This window comes from Oncorhynchus keta, chromosome 27, assembly GCF_023373465.1.
Source record: "Oncorhynchus keta strain PuntledgeMale-10-30-2019 chromosome 27, Oket_V2, whole genome shotgun sequence".
NCBI classification, from domain to species: Eukaryota; Metazoa; Chordata; class Actinopteri; order Salmoniformes; family Salmonidae; genus Oncorhynchus; species Oncorhynchus keta.
In genome coordinates, this window is record NC_068447.1 from 29,759,722 (window position 1) to 29,787,201 (window position 27,480).

General features: G+C 39.0%; 1 protein-coding gene across 4 annotated transcripts; it reads right to left on the reverse strand.

Annotated features, from left to right (window-relative positions):
• Window positions 1-4,501: 4,501 nt before the first annotated feature.
• On the reverse strand, window positions 4,502-27,480 carry LOC118359746 (sodium-coupled neutral amino acid transporter 3-like). 4 transcript variants are annotated; one of them, XR_004820743.2, is made up of 17 exons: window positions 27,305-27,480; window positions 19,402-19,560; window positions 18,583-18,658; window positions 18,352-18,467; window positions 17,318-17,391; window positions 16,838-16,930; window positions 16,148-16,229; window positions 15,196-15,278; window positions 14,888-14,946; window positions 13,758-13,886; window positions 13,379-13,458; window positions 11,427-11,527; window positions 11,183-11,307; window positions 10,104-10,248; window positions 9,778-9,881; window positions 9,314-9,570; window positions 4,502-7,112 (listed from the first exon to the last, which is right to left on the reverse strand). XR_004820743.2 is itself a non-coding variant. In XM_035738424.2 (16 exons), exons 2-16 carry the CDS (start codon window positions 19,458-19,460, stop codon window positions 9,466-9,468), a joined length of 1,431 nt encoding a protein of 476 aa, XP_035594317.1. In that variant the 5' UTR covers window positions 19,461-19,560; window positions 27,305-27,480; the 3' UTR covers window positions 4,502-9,465. The 4 variants fall into 4 exon arrangements, 2 of the variants coding, with proteins under 2 accessions (XP_035594317.1, XP_035594318.1); XR_004820742.2 differs by having other exon boundaries at window positions 4,502-7,115; XM_035738424.2 differs by having other exon boundaries at window positions 4,502-9,570.

The window sequence follows — 27,480 nt, forward strand, 5'->3', positions numbered from 1 at the left end:
GATAGGGCTAAATTGAAATGTTTTTTTGCAGAATAAATATGGAAAGCATATGCATAACCATGGTAGCAATTAAATTCATGGATATTATGGGGAAATTACTCCACTAACAGTTCAACTGACACAAGACTGAATCTAAACATTACAATGTTGATTTTATGTACATATTACATTTACTGTACTTTTCGCCGCATTTTTTTTTAAACGAAATCTGAAAATACTCTGGATACATTCAATAACATTATAAGAATATCCTTGAAAAATTACTGTTGTTGTATACGCAATCCAAAAACGGTCCATCATAAATCGCAATCTGGGTCAAGGTTGTCAACATGACTATCTAAATTACAAAATACTATCTTACAGTGTTAGGTTTTCACAAGGCAATTCAGAGAAGCAGATCATCATTTTGGTGTGAATGGAGTCATGAGTGCATTCAGATGCGTGTGGTCCGCGACAAACTTCCTTCACAATACAACAAACATAGGCTCATTCTGTTCAGGATAACCCAGGGTTTAATACCATGTCATCTTGTAAATGTACATCAAACATAGTGATCGTAAACGTTGACACTGTATATTACATGACTTTTATGATATGGAAATGTGAAATGCACATTTGGACTCACGGGTGTTTGGCTTGTGTGTATGACATCAAAGAGATATCTTTCAAAATACATTGAGTCCTTGTAATCCTTCACTCAGACATTTTTATTTTTTTTGCCAAAAGTAGCCCAAATAGCGGGAGGGATGGGAGCAACCTCTTGTCGCGTGCAGTGTTCAAGTTCAGAACGGTTGTCAATCAAAACCCATACAGACCTGTTCAAGCAGAGACCCTGAGCTCTGACGTCATGTATAGTATGTTACTGTATAGACACTGTGTTCCAATTTAGGCACTTATCAGTGTCAAAATCTGCCATTTTCAACCCATATACGGGTACGAGTTTAAAGGGCTATTACACATATTGATGGCATAATTCAATTGTCGGGACAATGATCATTTAAAATGGGTTCACTGTCCAGATCCATCTACACGTGTAAGACTTCCAGACACAATGCATGTCTGACTACCTCTGGAGGTCTTCAAAAATATCTGATCACAATCAGATCACAATTCATATTTTAATTGTCTATACCTGCTAACAAAATTGGACATAATCAGAATGTAGACAAGATCAAGAGAAAGGAAGCATGCAAGCGGCAGGTATGAACTAGCCTTAGGTTGTCATGGGGACTTACCACACATCTCTGGCCCAGGAGCTCCACTACAGCCTCTACAGGACGGTGAGGTTGTTCTCCTGCATCCTCGACATTGATGCCCGGCTCATTGCTCCACACAGGCCAGATAGGGGTCATTAAGTTCAGATACAGCTTATGAGGCTCCTCAAACTTCTGAACGCTTGTGAGGTAGACGTGGAGACATGTATCTAAAGCGAGGACTTCCTTGACGTTAGAGCAAAACAGCAGGAGAGAGCAGGAAGTACAGCGACCACAGTTGATTGTTCTTCCTCTGAATCCGGAATCTCTCTTAACATTGTTGTGAGGGCAGCAGTGGTGCTGTTGATCAGCCTTTGTTTTGTTAGATCAATGGTTGTGGGGTGTTTAGTGTCTGTCTTTTAAGAATGTAGCGTACTGATGGTGCACTCGTATAAAACAGATAAAACCTGTAGGTAATGGAGGCTGTAATAAGTGTCTGTACACTATTCTTCAGTTAGCAGCCTGGCTTATTCTGTGTACCGCATACAGTGCTTTCAGAAAGTAGTCATACCTTTGACTTATTTCACATTTTGTTGTGTTACAGCCTGAATTCAAAATGTATTAAATTGATTTCGTTTTTTCACCGATTTACACACAATACCTTGAAAACAAGCTTTTAGAAATTTTAGCAAATGTATTGAAAATTAAATGCAGAAATATCTAATTTACATAAATATTCACACCCCTGAATCAATACTTTGTAGAAGCATCTTTGGCAGCGATTACAGCCGTGTCTCTTTCTGGGTAAGTCTCCTAAGAGCTTTCCACATATGGATTGTGCAACATTTGCCCATTATTATTTTAAAAATTCTTCAACCTCTGTCAAATTGGTTGTTGATCATTGCTAGACAACCATTTTCAGGTCTTGCCATAGATTTTCAAGTAGCTCGGCCACTCAGGAATATTTGCAGTCTTGTTGGTAGTAAGCAACTCCAGTATAGATTTGGCCTTGTATTTTAGGCTATTGTCCTGCTGAACCACTGTTCAATTAATCTCCTAGTGTCTAGTGAAAAGCAGACAACCAAGTTTTCCTCTAGGATTTTGCCTGTGCTTAGCTCCATTCCGTTTCTTTTTTTATCCTGAAAAACATACTAGTCCTTAACGATTACAAGCATACCCATAACATGATGCAGCCACCACTATGCTTTAAAATATGGAGAGTGGTACTCGGTATGTGTTGTTTTGGATTTTTAATAATATAATAATAATAATAATAATAATATGCCATTTAGCAGACGCTTTTATCCAAAGCGACTTACTTTCATGTGTGCATACATTCTACGTATGGGTGGTCCCAGGAATCGAACCCACTACCCTGGCGTTACAAGCGCCATGCTCTACCAACTGAGCTACAGAAGGACCAGGATTTTTCCTGTATTCAGGACAAAAAAGTGAATTGCTTTGCCACGTTTTGCAGTATTACTTTGGTGCCTTATTTCAAACAAGACGCATGTTTTGTAATATTGTTATTCTGCAAATGCTTCCTTATTTTCACTCTGTCAATTAGGTTAGTATTATGGAGTAACGACAATGTTGTTGATCCATCCTCAGTTTTCTCCTATCACAGCCATTAAACTCTGTAATTGTTTTAAAGTCACCATTGGCCTCATGGTTATTCGTCACCAAACCCACTGGCTCCAGGTCATCTATAAGTCTTTGCTAGGTAAAGCTCCGCCTTATCTCAGCTCACTGGTCACCATAGCAACACCCACCCGTAGCACGTGCTCCAACAGGTATATTTCACTGGTCATCCCCAAAGCCAACACTTCCTTTAGCCGCCTTTCCTTCCAGTTCTCTGCAGCCAATGACTGGAATGAATTGAAAAAATCTTTGAAGAGCAGCTTACCAATCGCTGCAGCTGTACACAGCCCATCTGTAAATAGCCCATCCAACCAATTACCTACCTCATCCCCATATTTGTTTTTGTTTTTCTGCTCTTTTGCACACCAGTATTTCTACTTGCACATCCTCATCTGCAAATATATCCCTCCAGTGTAAATTGCTTCGCCACTATGGCCTATTTATTGCTTTACCTCCTTACTTCGTTTGCACACACTGTATATTGATTTTTCTATTGTGTTATTGACTCTACGTTTATCCCATATGTAACTCTGTGTTGTTGTTTTTGTCGCACTGCTTTGTTTTATCTTGGCCAGATCGCTGTTGTAAATGAGAACTTGTTCTCAACTGGCCTACCTGGTTAAATAAAGGTGAAATAAATAAAAAATATTTCAGAAAATGGTGAAATCCCTGAGAAGTTTCCTTCCTCTCTGGAGTTAGGAAGGACACCTGTATCTTTGTAGTGACTGGGTGTATTGATGCACCATCCAAATTAAGAACTTCACTCTGCTCGAAGGAATATTCAATGTCTGCTTTTTTTTAAACCCATCTACCATTAGGGGCCCTTCTTTGTGAGGCATTGGAAAATCTCCCTCGTCTTTGTGGTTTAATCTGTGCTTGAAATGTACTGCTTGACTGAGGTACCTTACAGATAACTTTATGAGTGGGGTACAGAGAAAAGGTAGTCATTCAAAAATTAAACACTATTAGTGCACTTAGTGCACACAGTGAGTCCATGCAACTTATTATGTGACTTGTTAAGCACTTTTTTACTCTTGAACTTATTTAGGCTTGCCATAACAAATAAGAAAGGGGTTGAATACTTACTGACTCAATTCATTTGTAAACATTTAAGAATATATAATTCCACTTTGACATTATGGGGTATTTTAAATTCAGGCTGTAACACAACAAAATGTGGAAAAGGTCAAGGGGTGTGAATTCTTTCTGAAGGCATTGTAGTTAATGGCATTGGCTGTATGAAATCTTAGAGGAACTCCAGCCTTCCTGATTTTTGCTACACTTCTTGTGGAAATTCTGAAATATGGGGCTGGTTTGTGTGAAGTAGTCATATTGGGGCCGATTCAGACTGAAAATTATGCCTTTCCTATGCACAACTTTCCTATGCACTTCTCAGTATTTGGTGTTCAGACTTATTCAGTCGTGAAACTCTCTCTGTAAGTGTTGCTACCTTGCGCGCTCTGAATACATTTAATTAATCCGATGAAAATCCTCCCACTTGCTGGACAACAGATTTTCTCATGGAGTTTTCATTCAATAGGGTTTTCCGTACATTTGTCTTAAGCCATCCCTTTAAATACAGTGTACCTTTCAGTTATTTTGTGAATGTTGTGAAAAGTAAAAAGACACAGAACATGCAGATCACAGTAAAGACATTTCTCGATAAATACTGACAACCATTCATATTTATTGAAAATAGAATATCATAGACAATAGTGCCATGTCAAACACAAAATGTGCTTACCTTTATGTAACAATTTCTTCAAGACACTCAGCCTTGTCCTTCCTAAACATTAATTCAGCTGCCCAAATGGGCTCTGAGATCCTCTTGCTTCCCAATATTTGACCTTATTCAATAGTTTTACCTAAGTCTCCATTATACAAATCATTGCAATCAGGGACTCGGCACATGCTGCATTGCATGAATGACTATCTGGACAGACTGCCCAGCAAACCAAAATTGGTTCTGTGAACATTCCCAAAACATTCATTAGTTTGCCCTGAAAGTTCTAATGACACTTAAACAATCTAGTTGTGCTCATGATTATATATTTGTATAAAACATTCCCCTGATGATGCCAGAACACATTTTGTTATTAAACTACCTGGAAACCTAATTAGAACCTAAGGAGAATGTTCTGTGGTGGTTGGTACAGATGATGTACACAACATTTTAGTGAATGTTAGGAGAACATTCCAAGGATATTTCATAAAAGAAAATGTAATTTATTTTTTTTGGGGGGGGGGGTGTTATCATCCTAATGTTATATAAAACCCGAACTAGAAATTAATGGGAATGCTAGCTAATGTCCTGGGAATGTTCCCGGTGTGCTGTGTGTACTGTATTTGTCAAATAAGACACAGCTGAATGCCATCATTCAGTTTTTATGGAACTTGCTTCTTCATTTTTGCCTTATTTCTTTGTTGGATGTCAAGTATACATAGAAACTATTGCAGACTACCTGGGTCGTTCCACTAATTTGCAGCCTTTTGAGAAGTGTAACTTTATAAAAAAAAACGTTTGATTTTTGTTATAAAGAGCACGTTCAACTTCATAAGAAACACATTTTCCCATCTCAAGAGGTTTTTAAGTGCCAAATAATGTAACAGGGTTGACCGTAACAGGGTAGACGATTTCATCTTAAATCAGCCATAAACCCCCTCGTGACAGGGGGAATAGAAGCTTGTTGTGTGCAACAGGACGTGGCAATTGAATGTCTGTCTATCTATGGGTAACAGGGTTGGCTTGTTATGCTCGACCCGCACAGTTTCCCATCACAAAAGGGCCAAAAAGAATAGGACAAGCTCACCTGCTTTTACACTATGATTTGACTATTAGATGTACAATGTTTCTTTTGAAAAACATTTTTTTTTAAAGGAATAGTTTCACCATATTTAAACGAGAGTTCTGACATTAAGATGAGGGACAGACGTAAATGAATCACTAATCATTAAATAAGTAATAGTCTTCAGACATGACTTTGTCAAAGCAACAAAATAACTAGGGTTTTACAAAGATGGTGAAAAGTTGGAGAAATTTTGAGGTTAAGTGAGTTAAAGTCTTCCTAGAAGTGCATAAAGTCTTAATTCATATAATTTTGTTTTTATTTATTGAATTCTCCATGTGGTCTATATTAAAGGGCACTCCATGTGGTCTATATTAAAAAACACTTCATGTAATATAACATGCTTTTAAAATTCAATATTGGTGCATAATTTTAACTTAAAATATCAAAGGGATGCAAAAGGCACTCTTTTCATGGGAACAACCCACCTATTTCAATAGCACCAGCATAATAAATGTCACAAATTAAGAAAATGTGTTAGCAGCAGAAAATTAATTGTTCAGAATATTGTGGTGAAGATGGATACCGAATTGAAACCATACTGTCCAGCATATTTAAAGCCAAACTTGCAATAACTTGAAGACACTGATTCTGCAGAATGATTCTTATAGAGATACAGAAAAGGATGACTGCTCCTGCACCTTAAAGACTGATGTTAACTGAGTCATTGAACACGGGTCATTTTAATAATGTTTAAATACTGTTTTACCCACTTTATATGTATATGTACAATTTATATGTATATACTGTATTCTAGTCATGGCTCATCATATATAGCTACTACTGTACACACCTTTTCTATTCATATACTGTCCTTAAACACAATTTACATACATATACAGTACCAGCCAAATGTTCGGACACACCTACTCATTCCAGGGTTTTTCTTTATTTTTACTATTTTCTACATTGTAATAGTGAAGACATAAAAACTATGAAATAACACATATGGAATCATGTAGTAACCAACAAAGTGTTAAACAAATCAAAATATATTTTATATTCTTCAAAGTAGCCACCCTTTGCCTTGATGATAGCTTTGCACAAATGGCATTCTCTCAACCAGCTTCATGAGGTAGTCAACTGGAATGCATTTCAATTAACAGGTGTGCCTTGTTAAAAGTTAATTTGTGGAATTTCTTTCCTTCTTAATGCTTTTGAGCCAATCAGTTGTGTTGTGACAAGGTAGGGGTGGTATACAGAAGATAGCCCTATTTGGTAAAAGACCAAGTCCATATTATAGTAAGAACAGCTCAAATAAGCAAAGATAAATTACAGTCTATCATTACTTTAAGACATGAAGTTCAGTCAATGCGGAACATTTCAAGAACATTGAAAGTTTCTTCAAGTACAGTCGCAAAAACCATCAAGCACTCTGATGAAACTGGCTCTCATGAGGACCGCCACAGGAAAGGAAGACCCAGAGTTACGTCTGCTGCAGAGGAGAAGTTCATTAGCATTACCAGCCTCAGAAATTGCAACCCAAATAAATGTTTCAGAGTTCAAGTAACAGACATCTTAACATCAACTGTTCAGATGAGACGATGAGAATCAGGGCTTCATGGTCAAATTGCTGCAAAGAAACCACTTCTAAAGCACACCAATAAGAAGAAGAGACTAGGTTGGGCCAAGAAACACAAGCAATGGACATTAGACAGATGGAAATATGTCCTTTGGTCTGTTGAGTCCAAATGTGAGATTTTGGGTTCAAACTGCTGTGTCTTTGTGAGACGCAGAGTAGGTGATTCCCACCGTGAAGCACGGGGGAGGAGGTGTGATGGTGTGGGTGCATTGCTGGTGACACGGTCAGTGATTTATTTAGAATTCAAGGCACACTTAACCAGCATGGCTACCACAACATTCTGCAGCGATACGCCATCCCAACTGGTTTGCGCTTAGTGGGACTATCATCTGTTTTTCAACAGGACGATGACCCAACACACCTCCAGGCTGTGTAAGGGCTATTTGACCAAGAAGGGGAGTGATGGAATGGAGCATCAGATGACCTGGCCTCCACAATCACCCGACCTCAACCCAATTGAGATGGTTTGGGATGAGTTGGACCGCAGAGTGAAGGAAAAGCAGCCAACAAGTGCTCAGCATATGTGGGAACTCCTTCCATGTGAAGCTGGTTGAGATTATGCCAAGAGTGTGCAAAGCTGTCATGAAGGCTACTTTGAAGATTCTAAAATCTAAAATATTTTGGATTTGTTTAACACTTTTTTGGTTACTACATGATTCCATGTGTTATTTCATAGTTTTGATGTCTTCACTATTGTTCTACAATGTAGAAAATAGTTTTAAAAAATGTTTCAAAAACCTTGAATGAGTAGGTGTCCAAACTTTTGACTGGCGCTGTATATTTATTTATATTCCGGACTCTGACATTGCTCGTTCTGATATTGTTTGTTTTGATATGTTTAGCATTTTTTAAACAGCTGAAACAGATTTTTCCTGCAATCTACAACCATAATATTTATGCTTAATTCTGTGTGGGGGAAATGTGTATGTTTTTCTGCATATCTAAGCATACCTCTAGAGCTGTTTTTTAAAGAAACTAAATATGCTTCTTTGCACATTGCTAAATCTGGGTAAAAGATGGAAAGGAATTGTATTCAGTACAATGAGTTATTGCTTGCTTTTTTAAAAGTCTACCAACCTTGCCAGCAGGCATACTAGTTAGGCTATTTCGACAAGCTAGCTAATCTAACTAGCTAGTTATAACGTTAGGACATGGGGAACCTATATGGGCTAGCTAAAGCCAATAAAATTGTTAAGTGGCTGGTAGTATTACAAAAAAACAAACATTTTTAAACAGGACAAATCTGAGAGGGCAAAACACCTCTGGTTATTGTACTGCTAGATATGGCTGCATAGTTGGAGCTAGAAGCATAAGCATTTCACTGCACATGTGATAACATCTGCAAAACTGTGTTTGTGAACAATAAACTTTGATTTGATAACTGAAAAAGGTGAGTAGATACATTACTTGGCATCAAGCAACATGGTCAAATGTAAATAGTTAGACCATGCTGAAAAGTGATTGATTTATCATTAGTGGCTCATTTTGTTTTCAAATGTTCTGCACCTACTGAGAAAAACTGTACACTACCAGTCAATTACCTCAAGAAATTTAGCTGAAATTACATTCAATAAACAAATCTACGGATAGTGTAATGACATAAAAGTACATCTATTGTAGACTAACATTTTCTTCTCTTCTGCTTAAAGCTGGTTGATTAAACCACTGTTGATATTTGATCAAGAAACAACAGTGGGGTGAATTGTTTGGCAGTTGGGTAGGGAGGGAAGCCTGACAGTTAAAGAGATCCAGTCTCTTTGTATAGACAAAATTAACCCCTCCCATCTTCTTCTATCTCTGTCACTTTTGTTTTACACCAGATTCTCTTCATTCGAGGTACTAGCTTAATGGCTTTCGACACACGCAGCAAGTAGTGGTTTAGGGGTTTCCATGGGCAACACCCTCATCAGCACCTCTGACACTGCCTGGGTGACATCTCTGACTAGAACTTCTTCCATAAAGAAAGTGACATCACTGGGTTCCTCAAAGACTAGCCTCCATGGAAGAGTAGCATGTCCTTTTGATGTGAATTGGTGGGGAAACGATCTTACCATGACGCAGGTATGGTAAGACTCACGATGATGTGGGTCCAGCCTTTCGACCGTGTTTGATCCTTCTCACAATCCAGACGTGATCAAGAAGTGGCACGGTGACAGGGCATGATGCTGTGTGGCGTTTGGACCCCTATGTCAACGGATGTGCTCTAATGGCCACCTCCAGCTCGTTTCTCTCCGGTCGTCCAGTCGATGATGATGAACGTCAGGCTCATAGACATGAAGATGAAGCCCATGGCTGTAAAACAGGCAGCCTGAAACCAGCCAGAGAAAGAGTTGTTGGAATTCACCTTAGTCATGAATGTAAAAAAAAAAAAAAAGATCTTGACACAAACCGAGGTTTCGGGAAGTTCTTACCAGAACCCATTGTGATACCACCCAAACACTCCGAAAACCTGAGGATTGTGTGGAGAGTTTTAACAAACATGTGGCAGGAAAATGAATGTCATGTGAAAACCTACCGTGATCTTTGGTCTTGACTTCATTGGTTCTTGTTCAGTAGGAACAATGCGGAGGTAGAATAATCCTGGGAGGATGAAGATCAGACTAGGTGCAGTGGTGGCCCCTGGACAGCCAAATGAGACAATGAGTTAGTCCACTGCTAAGTACTCTTGTATGAGGCATATGTAATGTAAACGGTCCTTCCTGTAGTGTTCAGGGTGATGAGGAGACATGGCATGTCAGGTTGATTGGTGAGTATGTAGAGAAAAAGCATCTGAGGCTAGATGGCAAGAACTGTTGTAACCTATACTCATGAGCATATGAGTGCTTTTTTTCGGAGTCTCACCAATGATGCCAAAGATATCTCGGATATTGGGCACAATGATTACAAGAACGTTGACCACGAAGAGGAGACACAGGGCGATGATGATGTGGCGTGCCCAGTGGAAGGGTTTCTCTGGGAACAGGAGCTGGAGAATGGCTCTGCGAATCTGGAGAGAAAGAGGACTCAGGGGAGTATCTACAGTGAAACTTGCAACATGGTTGTCGAGTGTCAGTTATGAGGTATGTTTACTAACTAACTAAAAACACAATTGATGAAATTACATCCCATACACTTTCCTACCAATACCAACTCTGGGTTAAACAGAGATTATAGGATGTACTGTACAAGCCAGCATCAGTTGTTCTTAGCATGACACAGTAGCTTAACATTTAGAGAGAAATTGATATATACAGTATCTAGGCTATGTTGGTTTTGAAATGCAAACAATATTTGAAATGCAAAACATTGGAAGCTTCCTTAGAAATACAGTAATAATAGCAGGGGTTCCCAAACTTTTTGGGGACGGAGATCTCGTGATAGCAAATTCATCAGGAACCCCTTAAAATCAGAACACAACTCCGACTTTAGAGTGCGATAAAAATAGCATTCCGGGCTAACCAAGCCTCGGGCCCTGGGAAATAACATTTTAAAAGGCACCCCTCTTTGTAATGGAGAGGAAAATTAGTTAAGGTAATTTCCTGCAGAGAGACAATTTTGCAGTTTTAAAGCTTAAACTAGAGTGCATTTATGTTCAAAATGACAATTTTACGAAATACAAGAAACTTGAGTTGAAAACTGGATCCTTGATGGAGTACTGTGGAGCCCTGTGAGCCTCCCAAGCCCAACTGTGCATCTAAGGGTAGCCTATATTGTAGATTAATAATATTGCAGTGTATTGTATTGCACTCTCTAAACTTGTTTCACAGACCCATTAGCCAAATTGGTTTCATCTGTTGGTGCTAGCAATATTTATTTAGAATAAAAAGAGATCTTGGCGCAGAACCCCCTGTAGTACCTCCGCAGACCCCCAGGGTGGTTCCCAGTTCAGGAACCACTGAATTAGAGTAAGGTAGTTAGAGCTAATGAGAGGAGGCTCTTACAGGAAAGAGGACCACAGGGACAGTAAGGGTGACTGCCACCAGCACGGCCACACGCACACACAGGATCAGGGTGTCCAGAGGGTCCACTTTGCTGTAGGTGTGGAGGAGCTCGGATTCCGTGTTCACTACATAAATATATATATATGCACACACACACAAATTGAGTATCTTTTGAAATTCTGAAATCAATATTTTTTTCTGCAGCGTGAATACGACTAAAGCTGTCTTGAAGCCCTGGTCTTACCGTAGAAGGTGAGGTAACCAAAGATGGCAGTGAGGAGGTACATGACGAACATGCCCATGATGGACACATTAGCAATCCCTTGCATGCGCCTCTTGGTTGCGCTTTGGTGGAAAAGAAAGCAGGTTTTTTTGTCTGTTAATGAGGTAGAGGGATTACACGACTAATGTTACATTTATTAAATTAAAAATGTCCCTTGATTTAATTAAAAGCCAACAGGTGTGCAGTTGAAGTTGGAAGTTTACCGTAGCCAAATAAACTGAGTTTAAATGTTTCACAATTCTTGAATTTAATCCTAGTAAAAATACCCTGTCTTAGGTCAGTTAGGATCACCACTTTATTTTAAGAATGTGAAATGTCAGAATAATAGTAGTGAGAATGATTTATTTCAGCTTTTATTTCTTTCATTACATTCCCAGTGGGTCAGAAGTTTACATACACTCAATTAGTATTTGGTAGCTTTGCCTTTAAATTGTTTAACTTGGGTCAAACGTTTTAGGTAGCCTTCCACAAGCTTCCCACAATAAGTTGGGTGAATTTTGGCCCATTCCTCCTGACAGAGCTGGTGTAACCGAGTCAGGTTTGTAGGCCTCCTTGCTCGCACACGCTTTTTCAGTTCTGCCCACAAATGTTCCATGGGATTGAGGTCAGGGCTTTGTGATGGCCACTCTAACACCTTAACTTTGTTGTCCTTAAGCCATTTTGCCACAACTTTGGAAGTATGCTTGGGGTCATTGTCCATTTGGAAGACCCATTTGCGACCAAGCTTTAAATTCCTGACTGATGTCTTGAGATGTTGCTTCAATATATCCACATAATTTTCCTCCCTCATAAGTCCATCTATGTTGTGAAGTGCACCAGTCCCTCCTGCAGCAAAGCACCCCCACAACATGATGCTTCCACCCCCGTGCTTCCCGGTAGGGATGGTGTTCTTCGGCTTGCAAGTCTCCCCCTTTTTCCTCCAACCAAAATGATGGTCATTATGGCCAAACAGTTCTATTTCTGTTTCATCAGACCAGAGGACATTTCTCCAAAAAGTACGATCTTTGTCCCCATGTGCAGCTGCAAACCATAGTCTGGCTTTTTAATTTAGGTTTTGGAGCAGTGGCTTCTTCCTTTCAGGTTATGTTGATATAGGACTCGTTTTACGGTGGATATAGATACTTTTGTACCAGTTTCCTTCAGCATCTTCACAAGGTCCTTTGCTGTTGTTCTGTGATTGATCTGCACTTTTCACATCAAAGTACATTCATCTCTAGGAGACAGAACGTGTCTCCTTCCTGAGCGGTGTGAAGGCTGCGTGGTCCCATGGTGTTTATACTTGCATACCATTGTTTGTACAGATGAACGTGGTACCTTCAGGCATTTCGAAATTGCGCCCAAGGATGAACCAGACTTGTGAATGTCTACCATTTTTCTTCTGAGGTCTTGGCTGATTTCTTTTGATTTTTCCATGATGTCAAGCAAAGAGGCACTGAGTTTGAACGTAGGCGTTGAAATACATCCACAGGTACACCTCCAATTGATTCTAATTATGTCAATTACCATATCAGAGGCTTCTAAAGCCATGACATAATTTTCTGGAATTTTCCAATCTGTTTAAAGGCACAGTCAACTTAGTGTATGTAAACTTGTGACCCCACTGGAATTGGGATACAGTGAATTATAAGTGAAATAATCTGTCTGTAAACAATTGTTGTAAAAATGACTTGTGTCATGCACAAAGGAGATGTCCTAACCAACTTGCCAAAACAATAGCTTGTTAACAAGACATTTGTGGAGTGGTTGAAAAACAAGTTTTAATGACTCCAACCTAAGTGTATGTAAACTTCCGACTTCAACTGTATGTGTTCTACTGTAAATTAGTATCGGTAAAGAAGGATAAAGGTCGTCATATCAACATGGTGATGTGTGAAGGGAACAAATTGGGAGTTCATATTGTTTTATGAACTTACTTTTTGAGTTCAGTGTAAATGGGAAGCACCTCAGGGTGACAAACAAAGGCGAACGCCAAGATGGGGATGGTATACGCCGTCTGAATACCATATAAAGGATAAGTTTAATTAGCAGCATTGCACAAGGAGTGCTTGAGTAAACTCACAAGACAGTGTGGACATTTGTGCCACGCTGGTTCTGCCCTGCTTCAATACACATGGACAACCAGTTGCACTGGCTGTAACATGATATGAGCATGGATTCACAAAGTCATTAGCATATTGAATGACATGTGCTCCAACTGCAAATAGCTCCTAACCTTATGTGGTTGTATTGTAGCAGAGTAAGAACCTAAGAGCAGAGGTGATGTGGAATAAACACTAAAACATATATTTTAACCTCCTGGTTTATGGTGAACATTTTGCCTTTGCACTGTCCCTCCTCTTCCATGGTGGTGTTGATAATTGTTGTGTGATTGCTGCCATTTGGCACCAGGGGGCAGGGGATGTTGAACTTCTTGTATATGACCTTGAGAGAGAGAAAGAGAGAGAGAAGCGGTGAGATGTCAGCAGAAACATATCAATCCTCTATAGCTGACAACCATGATCACATTTTTTATTCATTTTTTAGAACCTTTATTTAACTAGGCAAGTCAGTTAAGAACAAATTCTTATTTACAATGTGCGCCACCCTATGGGACGCCCAATCACGGCCGTTTGAGATACAGCCTGGAATCAAACCAGGGTCTGTAGTGATGCCTACAGCACTGAGATGCAGTGCCTTAGATCGCTGCGCCACTCGGGAGCCCAATACCTATCTCTAGTTAACTTGTGAATTCCTGTCCACAGCCTCATTCATTCTTCTGCTTTTGCTAATTGATCAAGGTCAACGATAGAATTTGTCACATTAACAATGTACCTTTCTGCAGTAAGGCATTTTAAACAACAACATGCACAGTAGTGTAATCTAGGATTGTGCTCAAGTATTCAAGCAACATTGAACAGTTTCAAACATTTTAACTATAGTTTTAACATATTACAATATTAAAATAATAATTTTGCCAAATGTGGTTAATTTATGATGTTGCCTTCCCCCTTTTTCTTTGTATGTCAACATAATCAGACAATAACCCATTTCAGAAAGTTAACGTATCCATGTTCTTAGCTAATTTCACCATTGTACAACAAGGCCTGGCTGGCAGTGAGTATACGAAACAGGAGCTAACATGAAATGTTTTGTGAGGTAGAGTGGCACAAGATATAAATATCTCCTCATAAATTGTCGAGGGCACATTAGTACCACAGTCTTTAGTCATGACTCATGCCCTAAGCTGTTAACACATTTAACACATTAACAATGGTAAAGAATCACTAAAAACAGAGCATGGACAATGGAAGTCCAATCATCAGGAGAAAAGCATATGCCGCATCAGAATATAATATTGAAATGTATGATTGCTTGTATAATATATATTGTAATATAATACAGTACAGACATCCATCATCAGATGTCATCAGAAAGTCACTCACCGAGGAAAGGAAAAAGACCATGCAGGTGAGGGAGAAGCCACTGGTGTAACCCAAATACCCTGCAAGATGCAACCAAGGATTGTTACTACAACAAAAACAACAAGCATCCCACATCCCAGCTGACAATGTTTGGTTTCCAGGACACGTCTGCTCCTGGCCTAAAATAGATCCTTCACAGAGCAGAGTCTATAGTCATCCACATTTTTTGTTTTATGAATAAAGAGGCGCTGACTGAAAGATTGACAGCCAGTGAGGTCATTAGCAGCCATGAGGAAAAGTCAAAGGTCATTATGAGGTCAGTCACATACCCAGTTGTCTCATCAGGGCAAGTGGGAGGATGACGCACACACTGACGATGATGATGAGGTAATTCCCATTCAGGAACCAATCTCTAATTTAAAACATAAACAAAAAAACAAAACGAAGCCAGACACAAAAGTAAATTAATTCTAGGTTCATTATGGCATGCAATGTAGAATACACTCGGAAACATACTGTTTAGGGGCAATTGATGCAATGTTAGGTAAAAATGGCTTGTGGTTCTGGTGGGATGGTGAATACAGTTTAGGGACCTGGGGGTAAGCACTGAAGACCTGGGGATAGACGTAGGGATCGTAAGGTGCGGCATATTTTGCTGGGTCCATGTATAATGCATTAGCCAATCCTGGGTTTTAGCACCAAATATTGGGAGGGTGGACTAGTTTGGGGTGGCAGTGAAGAGGAATGAGGATGGTACAATGAACAGATAATAAAGATTGGATGGGGGTGAAAGTCCAGTCCTAACTATAGGAGTTTAGCTCTGATTGGTTCCAGAGAGGGATCAATCAGGAAAGAGTGATGTGGGCTTATGGGGATTTTAACAGTTAGCTTGTTGCATGTTACACCCCGTAAATATTTGTATTTATTTTATTTATTTAACTAGGCAAGTCAGTTAAGAACAAATTCTTATTTACAATGACGGCCTACACCGGCCAAACCTGGACGATGCTGGGCCAATTGTGCGCCGCACTATGGGACTCCCAATCACGGCTGGTTGTGATGTAGCCTGGAATCAAACCAGGGTGTCTGTAGTGACGCCTCAAGCACTGAGATGCAGTGCCTTGGACCACTGCGCAACTCAGGAGCAGTGTTTTCGTGGACAAGTAACCTTGTCAAGAAAAACTCCTGGCCTTAAACATACATCAGTAAGTGTGCCGAAGACAATAGTCCTCATGTTAGTTTGCTGCACTGAAAGGTGTGGAAAGGTGCTGCTCCACCTACCCAGTGTTTGATGACAAGCCCAGGAAGGCTTGAATGACCAGAGGTAACTCATACTTCACAATGAAGAGGTAACTGGACATTGCTGGAGGGGATTAAGCATATATTTCTATTATCATAAGAAAACACAAACACACCCTGCCCATTTTACCTGTATTTTAGTTTTCCTAAAAATGCTTAGCAATATCACACAAACATTGGAGGAAAACTTTCTGTCAAGAACCACTAAAACCTTTATGAGCCATTGTCACGACTTCGACAGAAGTCGAAGCCTCTCCTTGTTCGGCGGTGGTCGGCGTCAGTGATTGTTTGTTATTCAGTGTTGTGTTGGTTTTTGTATTGGTGTGCGACAGGTCCTTGTACCCACATTATTTATTGTTACATTTAGTGTTTGGAGTGTGTTTTGTTTACTTGTTATGAAATACTCCATTACACTCAGTTTGATTCTCCTGTGTCTGACTTCCCTGCCACCTATACACACGACTCTGACAGCCATGAAATCCATGAGTGCAGTGAAGCCATGAGTGCATTTATATTTGCCCATGTGGTTCTCTTCAAAACAGATACTATGTGTTAGTGCTAGTGGGTGAATATATTGCTGTATTAGAGGGACAACACGTTTTTGCACTTTTATGGACAGAGGGTCTTATTCAATCAAACTCAATGACCCAATTCCTCATCCTAGGTACTTACCACCAATGTTGTGAAAGGTTATAATGACACCTGCTGCTATTTTTCCTGGGTGTCCAAAAGCCCGGAAGCCCAGCTGTTCATACGCACGAATACCTGAACAGACAAACAAGATGTTAGTCTGTTAAAGAGTAGACATGGGACAGGATCTATATGCCATGACATTAGAAGACACTGTTATCTAAAGCAACAGTGAGTGCATGCATTTTTGTATATGTGACACCAGCAACTACCAATTTACAGACAGCTTGGATCATATGGTGGATCCCTACTTTAGGTTTGTCTATAAAAAAAAGCTGGGCATTTCTGTCAGGCATTTGTGGAGGGGTAGAATCACAGGTATTTCAATGGTCCAAATGCAGAGGGAAAGTTTGTTGACAGAAAAGTAAGTTAACTTTTCTCATATTGTTATGATTAACTTTGTGATTCAGCTTTCAATTTGTCTTTGATTCCTAAGGGTGATCCTAAGTAACACATACTCACCCACAACCCCAGCACTCTTAAGCAGGAGGTGAACCGAGTAGCTGGACAGACAGGCGATACATGTCAATAGGATTCTGCAGAGCACAAACAACTGACTTAGAGGTTTTGGAAAGGTAAACGACATAATTCATTTCATGTGGATTCAGCCAATGTTAAAATAATGAATCCCATGGTCAGCCCACCGCTTCACAGATGCATCAAACAAACAAAGAAAACTCGACAAGAATAGGCTGCCCTCCTGTAACAGCAAATTGATTCGCACAAAACACAAATGACTTATTCATAAACATTGAAACAATTCTTGACTTCTGACTGGACCTGACGTGAATCTGAGCATCCCAACGTGCAAAGCATGCTGGGGAGCCATATCTGTGGTGTGCTCACACCTAAGCTATGATTCATCAGCCAACTCTTTGCTATATTCAACTCCTGAAATCTGATTTAGGAGTCCCATGTGTCTCAAATCTCACCATAAAAATGACATATGGACACACCAACACACACCACCCATGTGTCTCAAATCTCACCATAAAAATGACATATGGACACACCAACGCACACCACCCATGTGTCTCATAAAAATGACTCACATGTGTCTCAAATCTCACCATAAAAATGACATATGGACACACCAACACACACCACCCATGTGTCTCAAATCTCACCATAAAAATGACATATGGACACACCAACGCACACCACTCTTCGCCACTGTTCTTTTAACCATTCGAGGACCGTAAATGTTAAACATTACGTTAGACGACTACTTTTTCATATCATTTTTGTCAGGATTCCACTGTAGTGTTTTGGTAACATTGTTGCTATGTGTTGTGCAGTAACAGTGTGTATCAAACCATTTTGGGAGGATCTGTGACCTTTTGACAACAACAAAAAATACGAGACAAATAATCCCCCCCCCAAGTTTTGTCCTGCCAAGAGCTGTGTAATATTTAACTTGGTGGGCGTGTGTGTACTAATTTGTCTGTTGTCACATCAAGGAATCACATAGGGACATAATGTGTTGCTGTACTTACATAAAGAGAACGATGCCTGTGTTTGACATGGCGTACGACAGTCCCAGAATTCCACTCCCCATTATGGCGTTACTGAGGTTAAAGACGGACATTCCGAAAGAGGTTTTCCCCTCAAACTGCCAAGGCCACAAAGACATGAATGTCCGTTGTTATAACTCCTCATGATGACATTTCAGCATAAAAAGGATGACTGCCAGCTCCAAAGCTGTTGCCATAGTTCTTCATACTCACATCTGTAAACTGGGGCTTCTTGGTCCCATCACTCTTATGTGGTAACATCTCTTCTTCCTCTTCAGCCCGCGGGATACTATGAAGTCAATCAAACCAAGGAAATATAAAAACTATAAGGTTAAACAACACTCAATTTCATCAATGACCAACTTCAGCCAAGCAAAGTATCATTATAATCCATTGGGTGCTTGAAAATGCTGTCCATGAAAGAGTACTGTATCCATTTAAGTGTTTAAAATGCATCTGAGGTAAACTAGTGTTTACAAAAAGCCTGGTATTTTTCCAGGTGTTCAACACAAATATGATACCTTTTCTGCAAAACCATAATGACAGTGGATTTCATTTGACTGTTCAAAATAGCCGAACAAACATAACAATACATTTCTGTGCTAAAAAAAAAAACAGGGCAAAAAACTAGTTGAATCAACATTGTTTCCAAGTTATTTCAATAAAATAAATCAATGTGATGATGTTGAATCAATGTGGAAAATGTCATATTTTTTTTCTCCCAACTTCTAACCTAAATCAAATGTCATGGTGAAATGTTTTTTTACTTTCATGTTGAATTTGCATTAGTTGACAACCACCACAAGACCATGTCAAACTAGACTGTAGACAATTCATCTACACAAACAGTGACAAATATAGGGTGGTAATATTCTTGTCTGTCAGAAAATATCCTTGGAACACAAATATCCTTGGAATTTGTGGAATTTTGGTAGCCTTTTTGAAATCAAAACACTATCATGCACACAACTGGTGGAATGATATTATCATACATGCAAGGTAGCAATATGTGCAGTCAAATAGGACACATACCCATTTTCCAAAGGGACGAAGCCATGGTGGTGACCATTTGATAGCTTTTGGAGTTCCATATGGTTTTTTGCTGATACAAAGAGGGCTGGGTGTGACTGATGGTTCTTCACGGACTGGAGGAAAACATTGAAGGATTCACAAGGAGGCTAAAGTTCCAATCTGAAAAAAAGAGAAAAAGATGTACCTTAGATAAATGAACAACTTATCTTTTGGATGTCATTCCAGATGATAGACAGAAAAATGTAAACAGTCAGGTTTGACGGTTTGAGGAATTTGCACGTTGCAAAGTGAAGCCTAGACTCTAGGGTAACTGTGGGAGTTGTCAACTTGTCTGTCAGTATGGGACCACATGTCAGCTTCCCACCAGAGGAATCCATAGCACCACTCTCTCCCTGCATGTGTCATTTCATTTGACGGCTCAGGTTGCATTGCCAGTAATGAGACTCCTGACTACTTTTGAATTCCTTCCAATAGAATTCCATTACTCTTTCAGTAGGGTTTGGTTTACTTGGCAGATCTACCTTGAAGTCCTTCTGCATACAACTCATAATTGATGTAACACTTTCCTCCATTACAAAATTAAGTGCAGATTGTTAGGGCCAGTTCTTTTTTTGTTTCAATCAACTCACATTTCCCAGAAAAGGGATGTAAATCTGATATAAACTAAACCTGGAAGCACTGTGTTGCCATCACAGACTTTATTGTGAACACAAACTTTGTTGTACACTGTTATCTATCAATCTTTTATTTATCCAGGTGTGTGCCATTGAGGTAGGAATCTCTATTTAAGGGATCCCTGGTATTGATTTAGGATTTCACTCTTGTTCATCTACACTGCCGTGTTACTAAAGTGTAAGATTACCTACCAGCCCTATGCCAACTGGTGTGCCAGCTGGGATTTGACATTATTACAGACGAAACTGGCAAATAAGAAATGCCACAATTTGCTGAACAAATAGAGTCATATGAGGCTGCTTACATAACGCCTTCTGATACATTGACACAAGAATTACAGTGCCTTCAGAAAGTATTCACACCCCTTGACTTTATCCACATTTTGTTGTGTTACAGCCTACATTTCAAATGGCTTAAATGTAGATGTTGTGTCACTCATCTATACACCCCATAATGTCAATGTGGAATTATGTTTTTTTATTTTTTATTTTACAAATTAATAAAAAATGAAAATCTGAAATGTCTTGAGTCAATAAGTATTCAACCCTTGTTATGGAAACCTAAATAAATTCAGGAGTAGAAATGTGCTTAACAAGTCAAATAATAAGTTGCATGGACTAACTCTGTGTACAATAATTGTGTTTAACATTATTTTTGAATGACTACCCCATCTCTTTACCCCACACATACAATTATCTGTAAGGTCACTCAGTTGAGCTGTAAATTTCATGCACAGATTCAACAGCAAAGACCAGCGAGGTTTTCCAATGCCTCGCAAAGAAAAGCAACTATTGGTAGATGCGTAAAAAAAAGCAGACATTGAATATTCCTTTAAGCCTGGTGAAGTTATAAATTACACTTTGGATGGTGTATCAATACACCCAGTCAATACAAAGATATAAGCTTCCTTCCTAACTCGGCTGTCAGAGAGGAAAGAAACCGCTCAGGGATTTCACCATGAGGCCAATGGTGATTTTAAACCAGTTACAGAGTTAAACCGCTGTAATAAGAAAAAACTGAGGATGGATCAACAACATTGTAGTTACTCAACAATACTAACCTAAATGACAGAGTGAAAAGAAGGAAGCCGGTACAAAATATAAATATCCAAAACATGCATCCTGTTTGCAATAAAGAACTAAACTAAAGAAATGTACTTTTTGTCTGAATACAAAGCATCATGTTTGGGGCAAATCCAACACAACACATCACTGAGTACCACTCTTCATATTTTCAAGCATGGTGCATCATGTTATGGGCATGCTTGTCATCAGCAAGGAATAGTGAGTTTTTTTGGACAAAAATAAAAAGAATAGAGCTAAGCACAGGCAAAGTCCTAGAGGAAAACCTGGTTCAGTCTGCTTTCCAGCAAACACTGGGAGACAAATTCACCTTTGAGCAGGACATTAACCTAAAATGCAATGCCAAAAATACAGTGGGGAGAACAAGTATTTGATACACTGCCGATTTGGCAGGTTTTCCTACTTTACAAAGCATGTAGAGGTCTGTAATTTTTATCATAGGTACAACTGTGCGAGCCGGAATTCTTACTGGTTGGTAGGTGATCAAATACTTATGTCATGCAATAAAATGCAAATTAATTACTTAAAAAATCATACAATGTGATTTTCTGGATTTTTGTTTTAGATTCCGTCTCTCACAGTTGAAGTGTACCTATGATAAAAATTACAGACCTCTACATGCTTTGTAAGTCGGAAAACCTGCCAAATCAGCAGTGTATCAAATACTTGTTCTCCCCACTGTACATGAGTGGCCTAATGACAGTTTTGATTTAAATCAGCCTGAAAATATATGGCAGGACTTGAAAATGACTGTCTAGCAATGATCAACAACCAACTTGATAGAGCTTGAAGATTTCTTTAAAAAATGGGCAAATATTAGACCATCCAAATTTGCAAAGCTCTAAGAGACCCAGAAAGACTCCCAGCTGTAATCGCTGTCAAAGGGGATTCTAACATTTATTGACTCAGGGGGTTGAATACTTATCTAATCAAAATATATTTGTGTTTTATTTTCCATTAATAAAAATGTAAAATTTAATTTTGTGTGGATCGTTGACATTTTAAAAAAAATTGTATCCATTTTAATCCCTAATTGTAACACAACAAAATGTGGAAAATCTTAAAGGGGTGTGAATACTTTCCGAAGGCACTGTGTACAACAGGATAAGGCATGTGGTCCTTTATCAAGCTTTGTCAGTTGTGTTTGCCCACTGACAAGGCAATGTTGTATTTTGTTATCTTATAGCTAGGCTACTTTTGTTCTCAGTGTGCTGTATTACATACAATAGTCTTTTCATTCAAAAACATGGTCTGACTAGCCAAAGAAAATATCCAAGTATATCTGAACTTTCAACGTGTAGGCCTATGCTTAACTCATGACTAATGTTCTTTGTTACCCCCACACAAAAAATATATATATTTTATTATGGCTTGAAAGTGCAACCAACATACAGTATCTTGGATAAAAGCAGCCATATATCATAGTTACTGCTTTTGAAAGTAAGCTTTTCTGTTTGACCTTTACCATAGAAAACATTACTGCTTCTTGCAACTTTAAGAAACTGTGTTGCACAATGACCCTCTAGAGGAAATATGTGTTTTCTAGTACAAGTGATGTGGGATGTTGGAATTCACATTCAAATGCACGCCAGAAGTTTTATTAAACCCTGGGATGGATACGTGGCTCACTGGGTCCAGAGATGCAGTTTGGAGTAAATCCAGGTTTTTACCACCAGTTGCTAGAGACATCAGCCTTGTAACCTACCATGTCAAACGTGAGTTTGATAAGGTTCGACCACTCTGACATCACATGACACATCATGTGCTTTTCAAACGTGACTCAGGTAGCGGGTTCCCTAACACGTATTAGACTTTTTCTGAGAGACACATGAGGATTGGATATGATTAGATGATTTGTCAGAATGTGACTTCTGATGACTCATACTCAGGTCACACTTTATTTGGATAGTCCGGATGGTCCATCTGTAGATGCTCTACAGATGGTCATACTATCAACAAACTACATGTTGATAAGCAACTGTTGATAAGAAACCTGTTAAGGTTACGGTTAGGGTTAAGATTAGAATAAGGGTTAGGGTAAGGGTTAAGGTTAGAGTTAAGGCTAGGGCTAAGGTTAAGGTAAGGTAAAATTAGGGTTAGGATAAGAGTTAAGGTTAGGGATAGGGATAAGCTTTAGTAGATAGTTAGTTGAAATGTTACTGATAGTCTGTAGAGCATCTACAAATGGACTATCCAAATAAAGTGTGACACCTTTGATATCAAATCAAATGTATTTATATAGCCCTTCCTACATCAGCTGATATCTCAAAGTGCTGTACAGAATGGGTATTGGTAAATTGATATGGGTAAATTGATATGGGTAAATTGTACTCCAATTATGTCCTATGGGGCAACTCTAGTTTCTATATCAATAATACCCAACAAGTTTCATCATCAGCCAAACACAAAGTGATATATATCATTTACAACTATGTAATCCAGCACATATCATACTACACACAAGATAAAATACTTGCCACAGATTTGTGATTGGTTTGGTTATGCAGTTTGTAAAAGAAATATCATGTAGCAGCTCAGTTTGAAAGCCAGTGAGATTTGTGGGAGCCTGCGTCTCATGTGTTCTATCGACAGCGATGCCAAACCATAATTCAGGAAATAATGTCTTGCGAGGAAATGTGTGGTAAAATAACATCAAAGTCCTGATATAACTATTACTGTGCTATTACATTTAGATAAGGTTTAAGAATTTTTAAAAATATATCTGCAGAGCCTAAACCTTGATGGAAAGGACACCAACATTTAGAAAAGCCATGTGTGAAATCACACCAGTTCAATGGAAAAAAATAACTCACATATATTTTGTGTCTGCTGCAGAATGTCACCCTTATTTTCTAAAGGTCCAATGCATTTGTTTTTATCCAAATGTTAAATCATTTCTGGGTAACAATTAAGCACCTTAATGTAATTGTTTTTAATAAAAATTGTAAAAACTTAACAAAAATAGCTTCTTCACAAAGAGCAATTTCTCAAGAAAGAATTTAGCTAGGACTGTCTGGGAGTGGGGAGGGGTAAACGGAAAACTGGCTGTTATTGGCAGAGAGGTTTGGAATTCTCTTTCTTATTGGTCTATTAAGAAGGCAGGCCAAAACTACATGCCACAAAAACAGGCTGCGATTTCAGACTTCAAAACAGCTCTGATTTCAAACAGCTCTTACACTAAAGAGCCTTATCATCATTTTCACAATTTCACAGTATTATTCCAACCTCGTAGTGTGGAAATATATATAAAACACAGAAAAATCTAGTTTTTGACTGCACTTGGTCTTTAACGAATCTACTAAACCCCCCAACACATTTTTCATTCGGAACTGATAGACATTAGACCAGAAGAGGTCATGTACTTCAGACTAGCTGTTGCCATTGGCGTCGGCTAATGGGGATCCTGATAAATCAAAAAATCCTTACACACACCTCCCCTGAGAGAACTGGTTATGCTAATGCAGATAATGTAGCTCTTAACCTACACCAGGCAGATTTTTATGAACAACTTACCCCTTTTAAAAACATTTAATTTTTCAGTGTACTAAGATCGGATTCAGGTAACAATCTATCCACACTCTCTAGTCAGTCAGTCAGTTAGTCAGTCCGTCTATACATTATTTACTTAACCTTCTCAGCACCCAGTTGAAGCCCTTCGGAAAGAGTGAGTGTAGCAAGAGATAAAGAGAACGATAGAGAAGAGGAGATAAAGGGAGAGTGGGAGTTTTCAGTTACAGTTTATTTAGTAATACCACTTCACTATTTATTTTCCATAAATCTTTAATGCTCAAAATATTTAAAGTCTGTGTGGGTGTGTGTGTGGGGGGGGGTCTGCAGTTCCCACACCCATTCCACCAGCATTCCTTTCTCTGTCTCTCTTCCTTTTCACATTTCTACATTGCTATGTTACATGTGTGATTTTTCTCCTCGCTAAGTCGCTCCCTCTTCGGCTAAAATCTTTATTCTAATGCATGAAGAGCCCCTGGCAAGAAGGGTCGGGCAAGCACATTCTTGCATTGCGTGTTGGGAATCAAACTCCAAAATGTCTTTCTACTGAGTTATCATTTCACACCAACACAAAATGTTTCTAAAAAAAATCAACACCCAACCATCACCACTACTACAAACAAACACACACACAAATGTACTGGTGACCCATGCACACACACGCATGCACACAAACACACATGATCTATTTCTAAACATATTATCTACATTGCAATGATCTTTCGTTGAAATGTAGTCTTTTTCTGATGTTTATGTTGGATGTTTTAGGAAGTTGAGTGCTTTTCCAGCCACAGCGGTAGGCAACCAATACAGCCAGGAAATCCTCTCTCGGTGAAGAAGGAGGATCTCAGGTTAAAAAGGTCTAAAATTAAAGAGGTATTTCTGATAAAATGTCCGTTTTAATATTTAGATGAAAAGCTAAACAAGCTAGGTTTCTTATATGATGGATTATTGACTGACCCATCAGAAAACACATAGCTTAATCTGTAATGGGAAGAAAAAGTTAATAGTCGGAGTTCCATCAACCAATCCTGCATAGTTATGTCCGAGAAAGCCTGTTGAATCGTGCATTCGGCCCACAGAAGAACCACAAATATCTACCACCATGTGACGGTAGTTTGAAATGGTGGATAGACATTGCAACTTCCCTGTATTACTGAAGCTAGTATTCAACTACTTATATGTTTCCAATGCTTAGTTGCTGAGTGAGAGAAATAAATGTGGCTGAAGAATAAAAGGGAAAGTATATGGCACAGCAGAGCACAGCACATAAGATACCCTCTGACCCCATATTTTCTGTGCAATAGAGGGGTGTATACATGACATATTATGCAATAACCTTCAATTTTTGTCTTACTTTCTATTGGCTGATTAAGAGGTTGCTATGCAGATTATGTAAATACAATTTGAGGAAGAGCTATAAATTATGTTATCTAATGGTAGGATCAACTGATTCTTGCATTTATTAGACAAAGTGAAAAATTGGGTTTCTTGCTCAAACAACTGAAGTAGCCAGCTAACCCGCTGCTTATAGTTGCACTAGGGTCGGTAGCAGAAGCCAAAGCAACCATTTTGTAAGGTTTGTGTTAGCTAATCAGCTCCTTTGTTGTTCAACGTGACGTGCCATTCCATAATAGCTGTCGTTGCTACTGCTAGCTAGCATGAGGACGAAAACGGCAGTTTACTTCAAAACGTTCAATCTTCTCGTTGTAGCAGTTGGAATAATGGGACAAAATCAGAGTACAACACATTTGTCATCCCTTGATTGAAGTACATTTTCCGAGCTATATCTCATCCCGGGCTCTGTGGTGTCTTATTATACACAGGAATGCTGTCAGACCCCAGTGCAGCTGTAAGGAAGTGGGTTGGATCCGCTGGCTAACAACTGAAGTAGAAGGCACTCCATTGGACACTAGTGTGCAGTAGACACTCAATTATAAAAATAGAGTTTATTACAGATCCATAGTTAAAAACAAACTGATATTTCAGTCCGAGGCTTTTGCATTTACAGACAAAGAATGAGTTCAGGATCCATGAGTGGTGGGTTTGATTCACGTTAAAAAACAGTCAAACCAGAAAAATATTAATCAATCATTACACTTAACTATAAAACATGATGTTCTGAGCAATTCCCTAAATATATTATCAGTCACACAAAGGAGACAGTGACCACTGAATTTGTTTGTCAGTTGGTGCAGTTACTCCTGTAATCTCACTACTTATCACGCTGTCTGTCTTTGACCTTTCTAAATTGACTTATTCAGACCAGTGTTCCAACAATTCACATATATATATATATATATATCAACATACATGACACTGCTCAGGGAAAATTGAATCATAAAACTGAATTATTCAAATAATATTGTGGAAATCAAATTAAGTAGTACTACTGACAATGACAAGTTCCACTATGCTACCTCACAATGCTACCTCACTGACAATGACAAATTCCACAATGCTACCTCACAATGCTATCTCACTGACAATGACAAATGACACAATGCTACCTCACAACAATCCCTACCGATGTCCACCAGTGGAATTTCAATGGTATTTTACCCTTCTTGTCAAGTTCCTGCTATGACCCCCACGTGGCATAGCAATACATAGAGCAGAATAAAGGAATGTTCTATTACCTTCAGATGCAGAGAACGTAGAGTTTCAAAGACAGAGAGTAAGTGAAGTGTGTCCTGAGAAGAAGAGATGTTTTCTTGGCCAAGGTGTTGTTTTGCCCAATTGTAATTGGCTTGAGTTTATGGCCAAGAAGAAAGAGCAGAGTGTCTGCTAAGAGTAAGGGAGAGGGTTAGGGGGC